This window comes from Embiotoca jacksoni, unplaced genomic scaffold, assembly GCF_022577435.1.
Source record: "Embiotoca jacksoni isolate LCO1_2020_lvr unplaced genomic scaffold, fEmbJac1.0.p SCAF_4, whole genome shotgun sequence".
Taxonomy (NCBI): Eukaryota; Metazoa; Chordata; class Actinopteri; family Embiotocidae; genus Embiotoca; species Embiotoca jacksoni.
The window spans coordinates 23,445,192-23,467,545 of record NW_027185392.1 but is presented as its reverse complement, the minus strand read 5'-3'; the positions used below and the strand labels follow the sequence as shown (position 1 = coordinate 23,467,545).

At 41.1% G+C, this 22,354-nt stretch overlaps 2 protein-coding genes across 2 annotated transcripts; both read right to left on the bottom strand.

Moving 5' to 3' along the window:
- Window positions 1–5,943: 5,943 nt before the first annotated feature.
- LOC138209514 (CD209 antigen-like protein E) lies at window positions 5,944–10,179 on the bottom strand. Its single transcript, XM_069168151.1, has 3 exons — window positions 8,980–10,179; window positions 8,790–8,893; window positions 5,944–8,430 (listed from the first exon to the last, which is right to left on the bottom strand). The coding sequence occupies exons 1-3, from the start codon at window positions 9,163–9,165 to the stop codon at window positions 8,280–8,282; spliced, it is 441 nt and encodes a 146-aa protein (XP_069024252.1). The 5' UTR covers window positions 9,166–10,179; the 3' UTR covers window positions 5,944–8,279.
- Window positions 10,180–10,914: 735 nt separating this feature from the next.
- naf1 (nuclear assembly factor 1 homolog (S. cerevisiae)) lies at window positions 10,915–21,282 on the bottom strand. The gene is made up of 9 exons (XM_069167741.1): window positions 21,209–21,282; window positions 19,809–20,056; window positions 19,472–19,607; window positions 17,319–17,412; window positions 17,111–17,193; window positions 16,810–16,970; window positions 16,640–16,691; window positions 14,473–14,560; window positions 10,915–12,917 (listed from the first exon to the last, which is right to left on the bottom strand). Exons 2-9 carry the CDS (start codon window positions 20,054–20,056, stop codon window positions 12,565–12,567), a joined length of 1,215 nt encoding a protein of 404 aa, XP_069023842.1. The 5' UTR covers window positions 21,209–21,282; the 3' UTR covers window positions 10,915–12,564.
- Window positions 21,283–22,354: the final 1,072 nt, after the last annotated feature.

Genomic DNA, 22,354 nt, shown 5'->3' with positions numbered 1-22,354 from the left:
CCATCTGTGTGCATGTGTGTCTGAGCTTAGTTTCAGCTTCTTGAACTTGGTTCCATCGATCTGTCTGTCTGTCTGTCTGTCTGTCTGTCTGTCTATCTATCTATCTATCTATCTATCTATCTGTCTATCTGTCTGTCTGTCTGTCTGTCTGTCTATCTATCTATCTATCTGTCTGTCTGTCTGTCTGTCTGTCTATCTATCTATCTATCTATCTATCTGGTTATTTAGTCAGTTTAATTGGATTTTACGTAAGATCAAACCTATGAATTGTACAGTATTATGGAAGGGGTTCAGGGTTTGAGTTACACAATGGCCTGGGGGGAGCCCTGTACTCGTGTCATGTGCACATGGAAATCAAATGCAGAGTTACTGCAGAGAACATTCTCTTTCAAACCAGCTCTTTCAGCTGAACTCCCCCATTATTCCCACCATGGAGGGGTTCCCTCTGCAGGGTCAGTTTGCGTCCTTTGTCTCATCTGCAGCAGGCCTGCACCTTCCTCTAGGCTACCTGCCTACCAAGGTGAGGGCAATATTGCTAGGGAATAGCTATTACAATAAAAGGAGGCTTATTTCTGTAATAAGAATGATAAGAAGAAGAACAATGGCAACCTAATGTAAGACAAACGGCCCACAGCTGTCTCTTGACATGGCATGCAAAAACAATCGTGTACAGGTGTCGTGGCGTTTGGGTCGGGTGTGGCCACAGTAATACATTTCCCCATTTCCAAATTTGACCCACACAAGTTTATGTCGCGCCGACAGTGGGAAGACCGACATCATCCAACAAGTGAGTTACACTGAATGATGTTATAAACAACTCGCATTTGATTAGTTTTGGATAATAACAAAGTTAAAGTAGTGAATTAAATATCTGCTAATGGTGAATGTAACCACTGTTTATATATCTATATGTGTGTAAATTTATATATGAATATATATATAGAATGAGAATTGGTGGCAAGGCTCAGCAGATGAATTCCAGGACGGCTCCTATTGCAAGCAAACGGTGACGTGCACGCAGCCCAGAGAAGCTATAACCTTCAATAGTAAGTACTTAAAACCAGCACCTGAGTTACACGTTTTTTGTGAGCAGTGTGTAACTCAGGGAAATCCACCTGGTTGCACGAATGAGCTGATTCCCCTTTTTCGGTTTTGGACAGTGAGGTTCTGCAAATCGGAAACAAGAATGTGACTCAAAATCTCGAAGCTCATTACATCATTGTCAGAGTCTTCCTGAATCATTTAAATGGTCTCTGATCACGATTTCCAGAGTTTGACACAAAATATCAGTCTGATTATGTCCACAGAGAAACTGCAGACCCACTGGTCACAAAAGAATCTGTAACCAGCGGCTGATTTTGATCAAGCAACAGAATTTTAAATGCTTACTCACAAAGGTTATCGCTTACGGAACTGCGCACCACTCCCACACAATAAGGAGCAGTCTTGAAACTTTTTGCCCTCTTACAAAACATTACAAATGTCAGGCAACACAAAACTGTACTTGCAAGAATTCCCCTTCTTGTTCTTTGCCTCCTAGACGTGACTTCTCCACGTTGACCCCTTCCTCTTTTCATTCCCTGAAAGCTTCTTTTCGACAGAATCCCTTGACATCCTGACCTCTACAACGATGGCTTGGAGCACCAACACCAGCACGGACTTCCCATCGATGTCAAACAGCACAATGACCCTGTGTGTTCCCTGCCATCAAATCTTTGTTCATAGCTATGCTGTCGTACTGATCCTCAGCTCCCTGGTTTGTTTGCCTCTGAATGTCTGGGTCACGCGGCTGCATTGTTCCTCTCCCATGTCAGAGAAGACAGATTTGCTCAGCTACAATCTTTTCATCAGCAATTTACTTATTAACTTTGCCAACGTCTCGACGATGTCAGCGATGCTCGTCTTCAGTCGATCCGCTCAGTACTTTTGGAGTTTTCTCATCAGCCTCACAGCATTTGGCCATCCACTATTCCAATGCCTCCTCTGTGTGGAGCGCTACCTCGCTGTGGAACATCCCATTGTTTTTCTCAGGTTCCGGCCTTTACGTTACAGAGTGGCCGTATTGGTTCCAGCATGGATGTATGTCCTTGTGATGTGGTTTGTGTGGCTTGCCCACTGTGCAATTCAGCAGGGCCACATCAGTCAATACCTCACTGTCCAATTCATGCTGTTCCTCCTGATTATATTAATAAACTCCTTCTGCTGTGTATCCATCCTCAGAGCCCTGGTACGCCCACCTCCAGGGGATGGAAGGAGGGAAAGAGGAAAGGACAGTAGAGGAAGACAGAACACAAAAGAAAGCCTGAATTATCAGATAAAAAAGAAAGCTTTCATCAAAGTTTCAATGATCCAGGTTTTTGTGATAACTTGCTACCTGCCACCAGTTGCTTTGATTTTTTTTCTCCATATGTTGGAGCAACCATATTTATGTATCATTTATATGTACAGTATTACTTATATTCTGTTCAGCTCGGCTCCTTATTGCTTGAGCTACCTCTACAATAGAGGCAAGCTGAAGTGGATCATTTCTATGAGGAGGTACTTTGTGGGCTGAACAGATGTTAAACAATATGAATGCGATACTTTTTCAGAATAAACACAAAATTACATGTAAATACATAGAACCACAAGCCTGCATACACCGCTGTATACTTATTTGTATATTGACATAAAACTACAGATATAAAAATACAGGTGCAAAATTCCAAAAGCCAATATCATGTTCGTTGCATTGAAGTGATTGTTTTTAAGCATATAATCATGTTTTATAGAAGAGGAAAGATTCTCTGTTATTAGTTCATTAGTTCATATTCCTGTTATGCCTAATTTGAGTTCAGTGAAAAGTATCAATAAAATATGTACAAGTAAATATCAAATATCCACAGATTTTACAACAGAAGTTTCTGAAATCACTCCTGAGATAAGACTCCTTGCTAAACATTTTTAGGCTAAGTTAGGAGCTCTCTGAGAGGATTCTAAGAATTTTATTTTAAATAAGGCCACAAATGTTTAGATTAAAAAGAGAATCGCGACCTTAACATGGTGGAGGGCTTTCAGTGTCTCAGTGATCCTGGGAGCGATGTTATATCAGGAGGGTCTCCCAAGGTAAACTGGTCCCAGGGGAGAGTCCAGACCAAAAGCAGGTCAACTTACTCGTGATGAATAGCAGCCCACAGATTTTAGCCACCTTTCCCAGAATAGGGAGAACGGGGCACCCTCCTGGAGCCAGACCTGGGAGGGGAGCTTGCTGGCGAGCGTCTGGTGGCCAGGCCTTTGCCCATGGGGCCCGGTCGAGCTCAGCCCGAAGAAACAACATGGAGCAGCCACCCTGTGGACCCACCACCCACAGGGACAAGCTTTGGGATCATGTGCATTGTAGGCCAGGTGGCAGCCTGGGCCGGGGGCCGGGCAAGCCGGTCCTCGCTAGCGGGGAAAGAGATGGAGCTCGTGCGGGAGGTTGAACTAAATAGTTGGGCTCACCTCCATGCACAGCACTGGCTCTGGAACCAAGCTCCTGGAGAGGAGCTGGACTTTTCTGGAGTTGCCCAGGGTGAGAGGTGCCGGGCGGGTCGCCTCCATGCGCATGCGGATATCTGAGAGGAGGCCTTCTTCATATCAGTGGCAGAAGTGTCTGAGGTAGTCAAAAAGATCCTCAGTGGCAAGGCGCTGGGTGTAGATAAGGGATCCCCTCTGAGATGCTGAAGGCTCTGGACATTGTGGGGCTGTCTTGGTTGACACACCTCGTCAATGTAGCATGGGGGTTGGGATGAGTACCTATGGACTGGCAGACCAGGATGGTCGTTCCCCTTTTCAAAAATGGGGGACCAGAGAGTGTGCTCAAACTATCGGGGTATCACGCTACTCAGCCTCCCGGGCAAAGATTATGCCAGGGTGTTGGAAAGGAGGCTGCGACCAATTGTGGAACCTCAGATTCAGGAGGAGAACGTGGATGCCAGAGATGCGCCAGCTCTTGTGTTCAGCAAAATACAAAACACCCACTTGCACCCCCGGTGCACTGCTCTTGTGCCCAGGCCTTTCTCCACACTCCACATCTATGAAAAAAGATGCTTCCCTACCTTTTCAGAGGTTTCGCTGCAACACACACAACAGTGTGAAACTAACCATAAAAAAACCCAACATATTTTCTGCCTTACTTCTGGCCATGTAGTCACAGCGCCACCTGAGGGTCGAACATAGTTACAACTTGTTAATGACAGATTCATTATTGAAGTTTAATCTAACTCCTCCATGGTTTTCATGTTTAATTCTGTGATTGTTTCTCATAAATAGTCAATTGATGTGTAAATTGAGCATATAATGGATGTTTAGAATTGATGTTTAGGTCATATATTATGATATATAAATATATACCACCTTTTGTCTCTAATTTATCTAACTGACATTAATAAGTTATTTATATTTTTAGTCATAGTGGTCGGACAATATATTGCAACCCAAAACAATGCTCGGAAGGTTTTTGCTGCAGCCGCCAGCTGCTTTACGTAGCCGTTCCTCTTTGCAGTCAATCTCCAGTCCAAGAACCAGCGGGTACAAACACGGGACGCCTGTAACGGAACTGATCATCCACAGCCCGATGCCAAACGTCAGGCTCTCCACATCCACACGTGTTTGTCTGCAGAAAAGAGGCTTGTCGTCACGACTGAAGCATAATCTCCGAAATTCATAAACCATTTTTCACGTCAGGAAGTACCTCCATTTTTTACTGCGTCATCATTTATCCCTCTCTGATAAAACAATCGATTCAGTTCCATTTCATCAATATTTCATATGTAAAAATATATCTTCCTAGCATTTATCCTTGGTGTAAATATTATTCAATAAATATCCTCATTTAGACCAAGCTGTTGTTTTTTGTATTTCCTGGAACACATCAGAAGAAGATCTTTTCCTGGAGAAGTCACAGCTTCACATTAACTGACTGATATTTTTGGTGTTCAAATAAAATCTTTTCCTTCCGTTTGGAAAGTGGAGCACCGGAAATCTTAACGAGTGCAAATGATAATGATTGTGGCTTCATACAGCAGCAACTGGCCGTCAGTAACCAAATGTTGGAGGTCCAACAAATGGCGAGTTGCAACTAACACAAAGACAGACAGACAGACACACAAAGGGGCATCGTACCAGAAGAAAAGCACCTGCTGAATGTCCCAGGCCTGCAGGCGTGTGCTGCTTGTTGTTTGCACACTGGGAAATGTCTCTGATCCTTCCAATAAGCATTCAGATTAAAAGATTATATAATGCACATTACGGCTAGTGCTGCCCAGACGCAGACAGACGTTACGATGATGACGAGTCACCGGAGAGATGCTGCTGATGTGGAGACTGTAACCCCGAAGCCCGAGAATAAAGTCTACGATAACACAACTGTTCAGTCATGCAACTTCAAACAAGAAATGAGAAACAAACCAACAAACACAATTCCAATACACGACCAATAAAATAAAACCAGAAGCGTCCAATCAGAGAGCAGCTTCTGGTCCCAAAAGCTGAAGGACCGACCTACACACTTATTTGGACGTCACCCTTCATACGAGACAACCACTTATTCAGAAATAAACTATTTTTTTATGAATACTGACACGTCTTTCAGGCACATAGTATAAGTAAACAATTTGGTTTGTTTATAAAAATCAATTTAACATGTTTAAATCCGTTCTGTAACTGCACGTGGAGGACACTGACATGTTTTGTTCTGTAACTATAGCGCCACTCTGTGGTAGATTGATTGGAACCAAGATCAAATATTCCTCAGTGAATTATCACTCTTTGCTTTTTCTGCCAGGAACAACCTGCTAGAGGAGATCTCTATTTACAGGACACTATTTAAATGTTTTAAAATAAAAGACATGTCCTCACCTCGACACAAGCAGATGTTAAAACAGAGTCCATATGTCTTAAATGACACCGCTGCACACAAACTCCTCCTGTACAAGTACATTTTATTTTCCAAAAACAAAAGAGGCAGAAATATTTTTCAATAAAAATCTCAAGAGAAAAAGAGAAATCCTTTGAAGTGAGAAAGTTAAAGACTTAAATCTGCAATCCAAATTCAGATAAAACTTAAAATTCTCGTCACTACAAACTTTCTAGATACGGAACAATAATGATAATAATGTTTATTTATACAGCACCTTTCATACAAGAAATGCAGCTTAAAGTGCTTCACAGCAAAAGAATTGCATGCAGTGTTTCACATAAAAACACATATAAAGGAACATTTAAAAATATAGAAAAGAAATTAGATAAAACAGATAAAATGCATAAGAAACAGATCAAATTGATAAAAATGAATACAAGTAGACTTGATTTAGGTCATTCTCTACGATTCAATTTATGATATGAAGTAGCGGAAACAGCAGATGTAGCAGTTGTACGTCTTGTGCACTTTTCTTTAACTTTACTTCACACAGTCTATAATATTACCAGTAATACATGCGAGATTAAATCTGCTTTTCTGCTGTGGTCTAAGGTAGACTCATCAGTGTACCTCCAGGTTTCTGCTAAACCTCAGTTAAAAACTCCCACGGGTCCAACCCGTTCTTACACTACTAAAATTCCCTTTTCACAAATTTATCAGTCTTTTTACGTTTTATCAAAATATATAGTTCAAATATAAAATAAGCAACATGCATTTCAAAGGCGCGGTAGTTCAAGAGCATGGCAGGTGCAAGAGAGCTTCAAGAGTAGCTAGTTAAAGGCTGATGTAAAGAGATATGTTTGGATCTTTCTTTTGAAAGTATTAACTGAGCAGCTTCCCTGATATCTAACAGCTAGTTTGTTCCACAGCTTCGGAGCGTAGCTGACAAAAGCTGAATCCCCAACTTTCTTCCGGCTGTTTACTGGGAACCTCCAATAAACCAGCAGCAGATGGTCTCAGAGTTTCTTGAAGGCTCATAGTTCACCAGAGAGTCAGAGATGTAACTCTGCCGAGCCCATTAAGAGCTTTGTATGTGAGGAGGCGGAGCTTAAAGTCAATTCTGTGTTTTACAGGCAGCCGGTGCAGAGCAGCCAGAACTGGACTGATGTGTTCTCTCCTCTCGGTTCTGGTTAATATTCGAGCTGCAGAGTTTTGGATGACCTGAAGTCTCTCTGTTGTTTTCATTGGTTGGCCAGTAAAAAGTCCAGTCAGCTAGAAATGAAGGCATTAATCAACTTTTCAGCATCTGTCTGATGACATCAGATGATTTCTAAACGGCCGCACCAAAGCGATGTTTCTAAGGTGGAGAAAAGAAGTTTTTTGTCAACTTGTTAATGTTTCCCTAGAAACTTAGATCTGAGTCGAAGATTACACCCAGACTAGTTACCTCTGATCGTACCCTCAGAGTTAGTTGCCCCAGATCCTTTTCTACAATTTCTCTTTTTGTTTCGGGGTCGACGAGCAGGATTTCTGTTTTATCCTCATTTAATTTGAGTAAATTATTGCTCATCCATTTATCTATTGCTAAAAGACATTCAGTGATGGAGCACATGGCTGCATCATCATTTGGTTCAGCGGCGATGTACAGTTGTGTATCATCTGCATAACTATGAAAACAGACTTTGTGCTCTCTGATGATGTCCCCTAGTGGCAGCATGTAGAGTGAGAACAGTAGAGGACCGAGGCAGCTGCCCTGAGGAACCCCACAGCAGCTTCATGTTTCTCTGACACTAGATCTCTAATGTTGACATAAAACTTCCTCTCTGATGTATGTTTTGAAGCAGTTTAAGATTGTCAGACAGAACAACCAATTTCTCAAGATGACTGATCAGGATATCACGGTTCATCGTATCAAAGACCAACAGGATCAGAACTGGGACCTTATTTCCATCAGAGTTTAGTCGGAGGTCGCTGATTATTTTAGTAAGTGCTGTTTCAGTGCTGTGATGTGCTCTAAAGCCTGAAACTCCTCCAGGATGTTGAATAAGAGGCAAAAAAGCCCAAAAATGAACCCTCAAGTCGTAAAATGGACATAACGGATAAATAAAAAGCTTGAATGTTGGAGGAACTTTTTCCATCTGTGATCACTAAATAATCAATCAATCAATCATTATTGGTATCCTGTCTTTCTGATGTTGTCTAGAAGCTTATGAGGTTTTCAGAAGATATCTGAGTTTATATAAATCTATTTATCTCACATTACGTTGATGAAAGCATGAATAGATTTATTTACTTTTACTTTCCAATCTAGGGGACATTTCAGAGGATCTTTTACATCCTCACTGGTGAAAGATCCAATTTGTTTAAAATACAAAAAATTGAATTTTGTGACTGATACAGTTTAATCTATTGAAAAATGTTTTTCACAGATCCACCGAGATCGAGCGCGACAGTTGAAGTCGTTCAAACCAATGAAAGTAATCATGGTGTGAATGTCACCACAGTCTTCACTTCCATACAAATCATCCGGCTGCCCGGCGGCCCACAGCAGCCTGCAGACGACAAGTCAACCTGTTACTGTTCACATGCACATGACAGGAGGACGGGTGGATAGACAGAGGAGCTCACTGGAAGGAGAATCATTATTAATAACTATGAATTAAAAACACAAAGAGAACAATATCAAATAACCCCATGTGTCTTTATCTGCATTACATTAAAAAAAAAAAAAAAAAAAAAAGAATTTACATCTGTGCATTTCAGACAAAATATACAGCAGGACTCCCACACGAGGGCGGATCAATAAGTTCAGAGACGGCTGCTGTTGCGTACGAACAATTATGGTTCTGATCAGTGGGCTCAAACAGGAAAAATCAGCTGGTCCATACAGAATAATATGGAGCTGTCTCACCCATCTGTGTCCACTGGTGTTCCATCCACCCACATCCAGGTTCCCTCCTCCTCCCGGTCAGTCATGCCGACCCACGCTGCCTCGGTGAACCCGGTGAGGAAGGCCTGTCAATCAGCATCCTCGTGAACAACAGCAGTAAAACACACAACACGGCTGTGAACATGCAGCGGCGCAGGAGAGTTTGAAGCACCTGTTCCTGCCGGCTGTTGATGACGACCAGGTCGGCGTCTCTCTGCACACAGTCCCGCCGGCCGAGGTCCCAGCTCCGGCTCTGGGAGATGTAGTAACATCTGGAGCCGAACATCAGCCAGCTGCGAGGACAGATGTGCTCCTCCGTCTCCGTCTCTGTCTCACCTCGACACAAACAGCACAGCATGTCCCAGCGTACGGTCCAACAGAAATAACACAGAAATAACAGTGTAATGTAAATCAAGAGAAATCACAGACTCATATCTGAGATGTTAGATAATAAAACATCTCAACCACCAGCTGAAAACTGATGCTATTTTTTATTTTTTTATCAAATTGATTTAATAAAACACTTCATAAAACCATTAGGGTCAGTTGGTTTCGGGGGAAATTATGTAGACCGTTTAAACGCTGGAATAAAATAAATAGGAAATATACCAGTTTTACATCACTGTAATACTTTTATAATAAATATTTTTTAAAGAATGTCAGTGTGACATCAGCACAAACAACAGGTTAGCTGTTAATACAGTACACATAAAACATGCCACTACATGCTTCTAAATACTTCACCATTTGTTTTTTTATCCACTTGATGTCAGTGAAACGAGCTGAAATTGAAACACAAATATTTCATATTTCAATATTACATACTTCAATATTTCACCATTTGATATTATTCACCAGCTAGTTTTTCTTCAGAGCGGTGATTCTGTGTTTGGTTTGGTCTCCACCAACTCCTGTAAATAGTATGCTGCACGTTCCTCTTTAACTGTGTCTATTTGCTGCTGTGAAGTCGTGTCTTTAGTGAAAACTGAGAGTGAACCAGAGGAGCAGAACCAAAACAAGGATTCTGGTGTTTAAAAGAACGAACCATGGAACTGATCTCTTACTTGTTTTTGTGGTTCTCTCCTCAGCAGTATCTCCAGCTCCATCTCCATCTCCAGAGAACTGCTGATATTCTCCAACATCAAAGTTGATGTCAGAAACATTGGAATGAAAAAAGGCAGCCATGTTGGAGCAGCTGCAGCGTGCGGTGAGTTTTCTACCCGACGCTGTGAAACACTTCAGCAACACCTTTTCCTGTCACTCGTCCTCTTCTTCTGTCCAATCACGTGCTTCTGTCTTTTTTTTTTAAGGTGACTTTTACATGTTTAAACTAGTGATTATCTTATATTTTAATATGAAATACATTTACAAAATTTTTTTGTTTCTTTCTACAATCTATATTTTAATGTGTTAAAATAGGTTTGAAATTCAAACAATTAAAATAAACCTAAAAGTATAAAATATATTCTTCTGACAAACAAATATTAAATAATCTTCTATAACAATATAAACATCCTTTTAACAATAAAAAAAAAAACATATTTAGAGTTAGAGGCATTTTCCAAAGCTCTATTATTATTTGTTGTTTTTTATTGTGATAAAAGTGTGATTTAATTTTGAAGCTTTGTGACTGAAACAGACATCAGCTGCGTTTCAACACGCGTTACAACTCATGTTGTGTTCATGTTACATGTAAGACTTTATGTAATGTTACCGTTTATGTTTGTGATGATAGAGGTTGACCGACATCCTTTAAACTTCCTGTTTTCAGTTTATGAAATGACATGACACCATCTCAGTGTTCCTGAGCTTCATCCTGACGGGAAGACCATGAGAACGATTATTCAAATCGTTGCTCAGTGATGACTTCCTCACTGTTTGTCTTCACCTCAATCTTTCAGTATTAAAGATGATTTATGTTTCAGTACATCCAGTCCACCATGCATCCGTCTGTTCCCTCTTCGGTCTCGGGTCAGACTCCAGCGTCGGTGTGGAAACGTCCTGTTGAGAAAAGCTCCAAGAACACAGCAGGTTTTACTCAAGCGGGACGCGAACACGTTGCACAAGAACAGTGAACCATGTCCAACACACGATTACCTCACACAGCTCAGTGTCGATGTGTTTATTTACAAAAAGATACAATATCACGAGAGACCTTGTGTTTATAGATGGATTCATTCATCCACAGAGGATTAAACATTATTTCTAACAGCTGACACAAAGTCCTTGAACTGGACAAACAGAATCCACCCGGTCGGGACCGTACGGTCCAGTTTCTCATCATACTTCAGTCTTTGCAGACGAGACCATATGAAGGAAACAACAACTAACCGATGAGACAGAACAACAACACACAGCAGGACACATTTCAAACGCTAAATAAAGATCACAACTTTTACATCAGTCAAACGGTTTTTAAATCAAAACTCAGCATTTTTCTGCTCCGTTCCAGCTTCACTGTTGTTTCAGTGACTTTAGTCACACGATGTCCAGCAGCTTCAAAATATGGAAGTCTATGAAAATAGAAAATAAAAAAGTGCTTCTTAAATCTAATTAAATTTGAAAACCAAATGAAAGCACCAGTAAGTCATTATTCTGGGTGGGAACAGAGTCTCTTGTTTCTGTGTTTGTGCATGTAAATGTCACATCTGACTTCTTATATGTTGCAGAACAGAACGAGGGACCGATTTCAAAGCACAAAACATACTGAACTGTATGAAAAGCTGCGGTGTTAGAAATGGCCGAAAAGTTTAAGGATGAATTTCATTAAATCTGGCAGAAAAAAATGTGATTTCCAGATGGTTTAAAGTTTTACTCAAACTTAAATCAAATTATCTGGACAGCTTTAACAGAGAAACTACAAAGAAACAAACACCACTTCATTGGGAATGCTAGAGAAACAAATTTCATTCAGGGGCACAGAAAGCCTGCAGTTCTCAGTCAACCAGTATTTATGATATATGTGAGGATATGGAAAGCTGGATGTCTCCATGTTAAAGTGTCCGATCACAAACAGGTTTAAAACCAGAACTCTGTCAACTCACAACATCATGATGTGCTGAGAAAACACCTGAACTTCTTCAAGTGACCTTTCACCAAAAACACAAATGTAAAGCACTGCAGTCATGAATGTGAATACTGGTACGGGAGGAAACATCATTTATAGTTCATGTTAGTACTCAGTGAAATGACAGACTCAGGATCAGCTTCATCTCTGTTCTTTTATGGGTGATTTAGTTCAGAAACATGTTTGTTTCGTGAAGACTCCAGAAAGAGGGAGATGGGCTGTTGCAACATTTGTGTAAAGTTTGGGTGTCAGTTTCAGGTCCTAAGGACACGGTGGAGGACGCCGGCTGGATTCTGGGGTTCACTTGACAATTATTAGCAGATTTCAGCGTCTCTCAGAGTTTCAGCATGAACAGTGTGTACAAACAGGCAAGTCAGTGGCACGTTGTTTTAACACCTGCGTCTAAGACAGAAGATAAAACCAGCGTTGTGATCGGGGGCGGCTCTTGTTGGGTGAAAATAAGTGAAATAAAGTGAAGTGGAAGAGTTTGTGGTTGATCACAGTTCAATCAGTCATAAGTAAAAGATTTATTTCATAATCAGTGATTGTACAGATAAATAAACACGAGGAGGACGTGATCTGCTGTGTGTACAGTGTGTGTGTGTGTGTGTGTGTGTGTGTGTGTGTGTGTGTGTGTGTGTGTGTGTGTGTGTGTGTGTGTGTGTGTGTGTGTGTGTGTGTGTGTGTGTGTTACTGAGGCGGAGGAGGTGGAGGTGGGGGAGGAGGAGGGGGGAAGTCAGAGAAGGTGAGAGAGTTCGGTGGCCAGAGAGGAGAGGAGAAGGAGGGATTGAAGAAAGATGGAGGTGGAGGAGGAGGGTAGAGAGGGAAGTTGGGCGGGGGGAAGTGATGATGAGGAGGAGGAGGGTAGAGGCAGGGAGGAGGAAGGTACATGTGTGGAGGTGGTGGCTGTGTGTGTCTGACAGGTGGAGGTTTCTTTCTTGTGTCCTGGTGCCTGAACGGAGGCCCTGCATGTCTCGGTGGGAAACCCTGTGCATCATGCTTGTGATGCTGCAAGTTGTTCTGGGTAATGCGGGCGGGGTTATCTGGAGGAAGAAGAGATTTAAACGTGCGGTTACTCTTCACTACAGTCGATGCTGACAATCGTTTGCTGAAACACGAGCTCGAAACATCCAGAAAGTCCGTCACATACAGGCGGAGAGATGAAAAGTTACTGACAGGCGCCGCTGCTCTGGTATGAAATCAGCCTGCAGCCACAGTGTGAATCAATACCGACATGAGTTGACATGACAACTAACCATGAACCAGATGAGTTATGGATGCGTTCCTTAATTCAATCTGAAACGGTCAGAGTCACCTGAGCTGTCGGTTAGAAACTCTCACTTTCAGTTTCATATCACTGAGAGCAGGATGGGTCATTAGTGATGTGGGCGTGTCATTAGTGATGTGGCCGTGTTATAAGTGATTTGGGCGGACCACTAGTGATGTGGGCATGTTATTAGTGATGTGGGCGTGTTATAAGTGATTTGGGCGGACCACTAGTGATGTGGGCGTGTTATTAGTGATGTGGACGGATCATTAGTGATGTGGGTGTGTCATTAGTGAAGTGGGCGGATCATTAGTGATGTGGGTGTGTCATTAGTGAAGTGGGCGGACCACTAGTGATGTGGGCGTGTTATTAGTGATGTGGACGGATCATTAGTGATGTGGGTGTGTCATTAGTGAAGTGGGCGGATCATTAGTGATGTGGGTGTGTCATTAGTGAAGTGGGCGGACCACTAGTGATGTGGGCGTGTTATTAGTGATGTGGACGGATCATTAGTGATGTGGGTGTGTCATTAGTGAAGTGGGCGGACCACTAGTGATGTGGGCGGGTCATTAGTGATGTGGGTGTGTCATTAGTGATGTGGACGGATCATTAGTGATGTGGGTGTGTCATTAGTGATGTGGGTGTGTCATTAGTGATGTGGGCGGACCACTAGTGATGTGGGCGGGTCATTAGTGATGTGGGCGGACCACTAGTGAGGTGGGCGTGTTATTAGTGATGCGGGCGGACCACTAGTGATGTGGGCGGGTCATTAGTGATGTGGGCGGACCACTAGTGAGGTGGGCGGACCACTAGTGAGGTGGGCGTGTTATTAGTGATGCGGGCGGACCACTAGTGATGTGGGCGGGTCATTAGTGATGTGGGCGGATCAATCCTTCAGTGATGGGGGGCTGCAGGTAAACTACTGCACAGTAAAAGTACCATCAAAGAAAAAGTCCTGTTTAAAATGATGCTGCTGCGGTTTGCAAGACTGTTCATTTATATCCAGCGCATGTTGTGGTGTTTTTTTCTCACCCAAAAGAACCAATTGGACAACCACTGACATCGAGTATTGATTCAATAGGCAGAATTTAAAAAGGATTGATTAAAAACAGTTGAATCTCTTCTCATTTTTAGGTTAGGACGTTGTCATTTTTTAAAATTTATTTCATCATGGTGTTATTTTAATGCTCAAAGGATTAAACTAAGTATTTCAGAGGTGCTTTAGCAAACATTTCAAAATATCGTGAGAGGCTAAACATACTGCGATATTATTTTTAGGCCATATCGCCCAGTCCTAACAGGAAGTATTATTTGTGTATGTGTTGGAGTACCTGGGATGATGTTGTCCCTCTTCTTTTTGTTGTTCCTCCCTTTCCTCTTTGCTTCCTGCTCTTTCTCGTCATCACTGTAATCTAAGGCCTGCAGGGAGAACAGAGGATGTGACATCACAGAACAGGAAACGCAGCAGCCTCCTACAAAATAAAAGAACCCAGTGATGACAGAGGAGGATCCGGATCAGCAGCCAGAGTGAAGAGAAGTAAAAACATTTGTGGCTTTCAGTCATGAAAATACGCTGAGAGGAACATTTACATACTTTTATTGTTATTGTTCTGTTTTTTTAATTATCTACTACTAAATCATTTCATTTTGATGTTTACATTTTAAGGTATTGATTTGTAAAGCAGATCTGATGTATAAGCTGACTTTGTGGCATGGAGTGGACCATCTTGTGATAAAAAACAATCTTTTTGAATTCAGCAAAAACTCCACCTCTACAGTCCGTCCAGGCTTTCATGGAGGTTTTTTTTGTGATTGTTGGAATACATTTTTTTTTAATTTTGCGGCAGATTTTCTCAGAAATTATGATGTACATTTTTAACTGTTTTTTGCAGGAAATTTGCAGGAATTAGAAAAAAACTGCAAATCAAGCGAAAATAAATAAAAAAAATGTTGAAGCCCTACCTGATTAAGGAATAAATCTGTAATCACTTCCTGTGATAATAATCATGCTGCACATCACAGAAATATTTTACTTATAATCTTTTTTATTTATTTACTGAACTTAGAGAACCATGTGGCTAAAAGTTACATTAAAAACTCCTAAAAGTGACGTATGTTTCCAGAACAGACCGTCTGTGACTGTAATATAAAAACAACGACTACATTGGCTGTCAAAATAAGAGCTTTAGATGCTGTTTAATTAATAACAATTCAACAATGCAAAGTGCAGCCTTAAAAATAATTTAACAGACAGTATTATGTCATCACTTCCTTTGATAATAAACATTTAATTAGACAATTTTAATGTGAAGAGCACATTTCCCAAAAACCCCGTCACTTCCAGGGTTTCTGGTGCTCAGAGTTTTATTTGGTGATGTGAGTAGAGGAGCAGAGCCTTTCTGATTGTAAGTGAGGAGATATTTTTGTTAATAAAGCAAGTTTAAGCAAGTTAAAGTCTACTTTATATCATGATACTTTCAGCAGAGTTTCTGCTAATGTAATTTTCCCCCCAAAATTGTGTGAATTTTGAATAAATTGCAAGCTCCCGCCGATACTGCAGAGTTGGCTTGATTTTATGTTAATTATTGCAATCGCAAGATGAGGATTTCCTGGATTGACTGCTTTTAGTACAGAAAATGAGCCCCAATATTGTCACTTAATGTGTTGATCTACTAAAGGATCAACATCTATTCTGAGAGATTCTGATCATTTTTGTAAAACTGAGAGACTTTGCTGAATGTGTCTGTGAATCTGCCACCTTGAATTCTGCTGCATGTACAAACAGCTGATTGACACAAAGAATCCTCCGGAACGGTGTTTCTGCTCTGATCCAATCATGCTGTTGGAAACTATCGAGCAGAGCTGCCCAATTTGGGGCCTGAGGGCCGAGTTTGGGCCCCCTCTTTCTTCGTTTCTGCCCATCAAACATTTGACAAGCTTCTTATCTTCCTCGTGTTTTTTCTCCTTATGTCTTAAGTGCAGTAAAATCCAAACTGTAATGACTATGAGCTGGACATTTTGTGCAGCTACACAGTGAGCTGCACAGCTAAACATATGAGTTTAGTGCCTTTAAGCTTCCCATTAAATTACACTGGCCTTTGTCTTATATGAAGAATTCTGGTATTCTCTCTTTTTCTCCGACTCATGTTGTTGACTTCAGACTGAGAGTAAAGACGAAGATATCGAGCTAGTAGCACAGTGGTAAAAGAAGATTTAGAAAAAAATCGGCAAGATGAATTTATTCAAAATTAAATTAAAATCAAAATTTAAATAAAATAAAAAATAAAAAGTAGTTTTTTAATGATTAAAAAAAAGTATTTTAGGTTTAGAATGTTATGTTTTTGTAAAATATATCACATTTTAATGAATTGTCATTTCCAAAAACGTGAACATTTATTTTTGGGCCTTCTTATGAAAGAATTTGGGCCACTAACTGCATGACTTTGTCAAAAGTTAAAAGTGTGTGTGATCAGACAGTGATGTTTCCACAGTACCTACCTCTTTTGGTGGCTCCTGGTCGTTCTTCCAGGACGCATCAGATCCCGTAAGACTGAGGGGGAAAAACATTTACACTGACATGAAACCAGCTTCTCTTCGTTAACTCAAAAGTGACTTCTACTCAATACACAAGCTGAATAACTGATCAGTGTGCGTCTGTGTGTACTCACAGTTTGAGCTGCTGTGTGAGGATGTATGCTGTGTACTCTTTGATGGCAGGTGCGTAATAAACAGTCAGACCCTCCGTCAGACCCTTGTTGAGAATCTGGTCCGGGGAATTAAAACGCAAAACATAGAGCGGACTGGATACGGGGCCAAACACCTCGAACACCTCAGACACACAAACGGCAGGATGTTATTACCGTGTGGAAAACAACACGACACAGAACCAAGCGGAACAAAATGTGGGGAGAGCTGATGTTCAAAACCCTGTTTAACATGTGACAGGTGTTTTTTTTCCTCTCCACTCACCTTGCCCACAGCCAGCCTATCAGATCTAAAGATGATGCTGTCATCGTTCAGAGGGGGCGTGTCCTTCAGAGACTGGATAATAACTGCAGACACAGAAAGACACGTTGAAATCCTCCACTCTTTGTGCTCTCTGATGGAGATGAGCAAACACTCCTCAGACACTAAAAACTGAAGTGCAATCTGAGCATGTGTGTGTGTGTGTATTTACCAAGCTGCTGTAAAATACTGGAAACTGTTCCCACCGGCTGCAGCTCTGCTTCCTCCGGTAACACCACACACACCTCCTCCACTGCTGGAAGCTCCTACACACAACAAGACAGTCTGATGGTGTTCATCAAGTTCATGTACATTCTGCCAACAGGAAAACAAACACGAAGATAAACCCAAACAATGTGGACAGGAAAGGGTTAAGGTGCCTCTGCAGTCTGATGTAGCTTCTGGTGACTGTTATCATGTGAACATTGTTTGTTGTGTGTAAAAGGAGAATAAGTGTCATGGTGTAATGTTTTTGTGCCATGTCTGTTTCCAGGGAAACACTGAGGCTCCCTACACCTGCTGAGAATGATCCAATCAGGAACAGGCGTCATTATGGGCTGATGCCATGCGCACTAAACTAACTACAGAAGAATTGTTTTCGTGTATAATGTGTAGGGGGTTTCACTCAGCCTGACTCCTGTTTTTCATTTCATATCGTATTACTGCCCTCTAGTGTCAGAGTGATGTAATATATCTACAGTACACAGAAATATAATTATTAGTTTCTTTTGTTCATCACTTTGTGATACACAGTAACCGTGAGCTACACAAAGATCCAGAGCACTGGAGCTGCAACTTTAATGTTACTTAAGCATGAATACACGAGAGGGTGCGATTATACAACAAGTTACCAACTAAATAAAACAAGTAATCTATACGTGTTCATATTGTGCGGCAATTCGCTCTCAAAATACAAAACTTTTTGTTCGTGTGATCTCCGTTTCTATGGCAACACATGGGTTACAACTAACAACTGGAAAACGACCAGTCGCATCAGTAGACTCTTATGTAACATATGAAATGTTTACTACTCCAGGAAGGAGTCCGACCCTTAGCAACCACCTAGCAACGGAGAGGATTTCTAGTCTCCAACTGAATAAACACAGAACATAGAAACACTAAACTGATCAGCTAGCTCAGTCTGGTTGGAACAAAGATATCTGATGAACAAAGATATCTAATGAACAAAGATATCTAATGAACAAAGATATCCATGGACTCATGTGTTTTTAACATTTTAGCTCCGTGTCATGTGTTCAAACCAAACCGGTCCAGCTAGCCGCCGCTAGGATTGTAAGTGCGTGACTATCCGTGGTGTTACGGTACGGGTGCTCGGAGCGACCAAAAAGGACCAAAAGAGACCCGACTTCACCAAATGGGTCATTTAATAGAACTATAACAAGTAGAAACTACATTATATTACATATTATATGAAACTCTATTCTAATTCTATATTCCATTGAGGAGGTGGAGTGATATTTGTAGTGATGAGCAGGATGTGATGTCATGATGATCTGTTCCAGATGTTCAGTTGACCAGTCAGATCTCTGGGGGCGGAGCTACTGGTTGTATAATGAATGTTACTGAACTGCTGTGAGTGTCACTGTGTTCCCATTCGTTCACTCAGTGTGTGATCGTGCTGCCGGAGGTTTGCTACGAAAAAGGAGTGTTTCCTTGACTTCCTTAACTTTGTCATCACAGTCAACAATCCTCAGAAACATGTCACATGTGAGGCAAATATTCAATTGAAAAACATAATAGTTCTGGCGATTTTCAAATAGTATTTTTGCTTGAAAAGTTCATTCTTGTTTGTTTTATTATTTAAAAATATTATTTTCATAAGTCAAAATTTATAAGCAAAGATTAAATCAAAACAACAAAATTAAGAAAGCCATATACTTTTATCAACTTCAAATTATTTTAGAGAAAACTGGTTTGTTTTTTCATAGAAATGCACCAACAGATTCATTCACGACTGTAAATCAGATTAACCGTTGAAACCAGTCGTACAGCTCCAGCTTCAGAACGGCACAAAGCAACGCTGCCTTTCTCATTTTTTCTCAACATTACGGACTCAACTTGTTCAAATACCTTTCACTGAACCAAACTCAGCGGGGACTCTGTGCCGAGGTTCAGTGTGAGCGGAGAGGTCGCCGGTTCCAAAAGGTCTGATGAAGACGTGTAGTTTGAACAAACACATCAGATAAACAACACCTACGTTGCTAAAACCTTCTGGGGAGAAGTTTTCTTTCCAGGAAGTACGTATGTCAATGTAAATTGATTTAATATGGAACTATTTGTAAAAACACAAACACACATACTGACCTCAAGCAGGACTTCATCTCTCGTTCTGACCGGGACTGGTTGGCTGAAACCTTCATCATCAACTTCTTCCTCCAAGACAGACGGGGAGGGAGAGGAGGACGATGAGGAGGAAGAGGAAGATGAGGATGAACTGTCACTGAAGACAGAAAAAGAAGAGCATCAGTGTTTTTGCTTCGCTGCTCCGTGTTTATAACATTTGTGGCACTCGACCCATAAAAGGACTATCGGGTGGGAAAATATTAGTAACCAGACTGTTTGATGTGCTGAGATTAATAACGAGTCTCCTGTTAAATTGTTGTGTGTGTGTGTGTGTGTGTGTGTGTGTGTGTGTGTGTACCTGTCTGAGTCATCTGAGTCCTCGTCATCGCTGTCTTCCGTCTTACACGCGATGTCTAATGACGGCGTCGCTGCTGTCGAGTGTGTTTGAACGTCTCCCGTTTCCTCGTTAGGTGCTCGTATGTTTGACGGTGCCGCCACACTCTCAGAGGTCACGATGAGATTCTCCAGTTGGGTCGTCACGGTAACCTCCATCTTCTCCTCCTGCGGTGACGTCTGTCCATTTTCCTCTGATAGCTTTCCGTCCATCTAATAAATTATATAAAAGTTAACACTTTAGAGTGGCGGTCTGCCATATCATACACAATAAATAATATTTAAAATAAAAAGTGTTTTAAATCATTTTAATAATAATGGCAATACCAAGAGCTGGACCAATACTGGATTATTGGGGCCGATACCAATATTAGGGAGGAAAAAATGTTGATATAATCGCCAAAATTTCTTTATATCTATACTGTTTATAAAGTACATACAAACACATGTTCATTAAAGTATTTCATAATTTAGTCCACAAGACCCTGATGTGTCGTGATATTATTTTAGAGCCCGGTCGCCCACACCTACTTTACAGGAAAGTAATGCGAGCGCATACGGTTTTTAGTTTATGAGGCTTGTGGGTTTCTAGTACGAAGAAAAAAATATCTATTTTAATTTTTTTTAAGAAGAGCTACATGATTATGTGCTTAAAGTCTAAACTGATTTGACCCTTCAAGACTCCCTTGAGTCTCCAGAGGTTCTAACCTTAGAGGTTAGCTATGATGAAGTACCCAAAATATCAATCTACTAATGAAAAAATTAAATACATCTAGAATATATCTGGACTAGATAAATATTAAGTAGAACACAGTTTAATCAACTAGTTTACAACAGGAATTTGATCAAGTACAGACTGCTTTTAGCTCTGAAATGTGAATAACATCTGGTTTTCTGGTCTTACAGAACACTAATCAATATTTAAAATAACACTTGAATGTAACTGTAATCTTAAAATACGACACAACATGTTGTAATACTCCGATTAAATACATAAATACACGTCCTGATGAAATGACCTCCGGGAATGCAACACTACCCATTAACTGCGACACTATGTTCACTGAAAATGATGTCCTGGAAATACTGTATTTACCAGCGAAATCGACAAACAGGTAAAAGAAACGTAAGTCAACAGAAAATAAAAAGATACGTAAATGTTTGTTGTTTACATTCATGCTAGCATGTCCGGCTAAATAGCTGAGGAGCTAGCTACGGCTAATAGCGTTAAAATAAAATGAACCCGGTTCACCAGCCGCCAACCGGGACGAACCCACAACGTTTTCCACAACAACAACAACAACAACAACAACAACAAAAATCCATGAACAGCTTGTTCGAAGAGCGAGAGCGGGGAATAAAAACCTGTGAGTTTGTAGAGCTCCTCGACAGTGCTGCGAGAAACCCGGAGAAACCCGGAGCTGCTGTCACTTCACCACAACGGACCAACGTGTTTCCGCTCAGAACCTTCAAAATAAAAGCTGCCTTCTTTTTCTTCCACCGTTTACGTCTTGTTCTTCTTCTAGATTGCAGTTTGAAGCAATTACAGTTCCAGCTGCAATACGGTAGTGGCGATTAAATGATGTATTGAAGCTTTAACATCTCGTATAAAATTATTTCTACAATTAATTTCGATGGCAAAATAGTTATTTTCCGGTGGTTTTCATTACAGTCTGTGAACTTGACGCATCTACAGCCACATGTCCGCAGCACGTGGGGTTGTGTTTTTCCGGGTATGCGCAGGGCTGCGCTGTCCAGTGCAACTGGTGAGGATAAGCTTGAGGTTATTGATAAGACTTTTACTCTGCACAGTACAGTAGATATAAGCAGAGTCTCACAATAGAAGACTGTTCACATGCAACTACTGAAGGCAGTGACATCATGATCAAACTACAAATTTGAGTAATCTGTTTGTGTCAACTCTATATTACTCCATGATCATTCCACTCGTGGACTACTGGGGGGCCCCAGAAAACAAACACAATACAGAAAAGTCCTTCTAAGGCTGTTCAGAGGCTGTTCTGGGCAAATTCAAGGTTCTTCAGAGGCTATTCTGTGTACGTTCAAGGCCCCAGAAACAGCGATGGGCAGTGGTTGAAGGTAACTAGGTACATTTACTGAAGTACAATTTTGATGTACTCCATAAACTTCCATTCCACTACATGTCAGAGGAAAATATTGTACTTTCTACTCGAACACATTTACTTTACAGGTTCAGTTACTTTTAAGATGAATATTAGACACACGTTCCCAAACATTTTACCCTCTGTCTTGCGGGAACCAATCTTTATTTGCTCATGCTCTATCCCAGCTGCAAATTGGGGGCGGGACACAATAAATATAGCTTTGCCAGTGTGGTTCCTTATCACAACTGATCAAGATGGCCAAAAGATTCTCTGCTCAGAGGGCCTTGCAATTGATTTTGGAAGAGAGAGAAGCTTTGGATGAAGATGTAGAGGACGAGGTTTCAGAATGTGAGGAGTCTGACAGTGACTTTGAAGAAGAGGATGA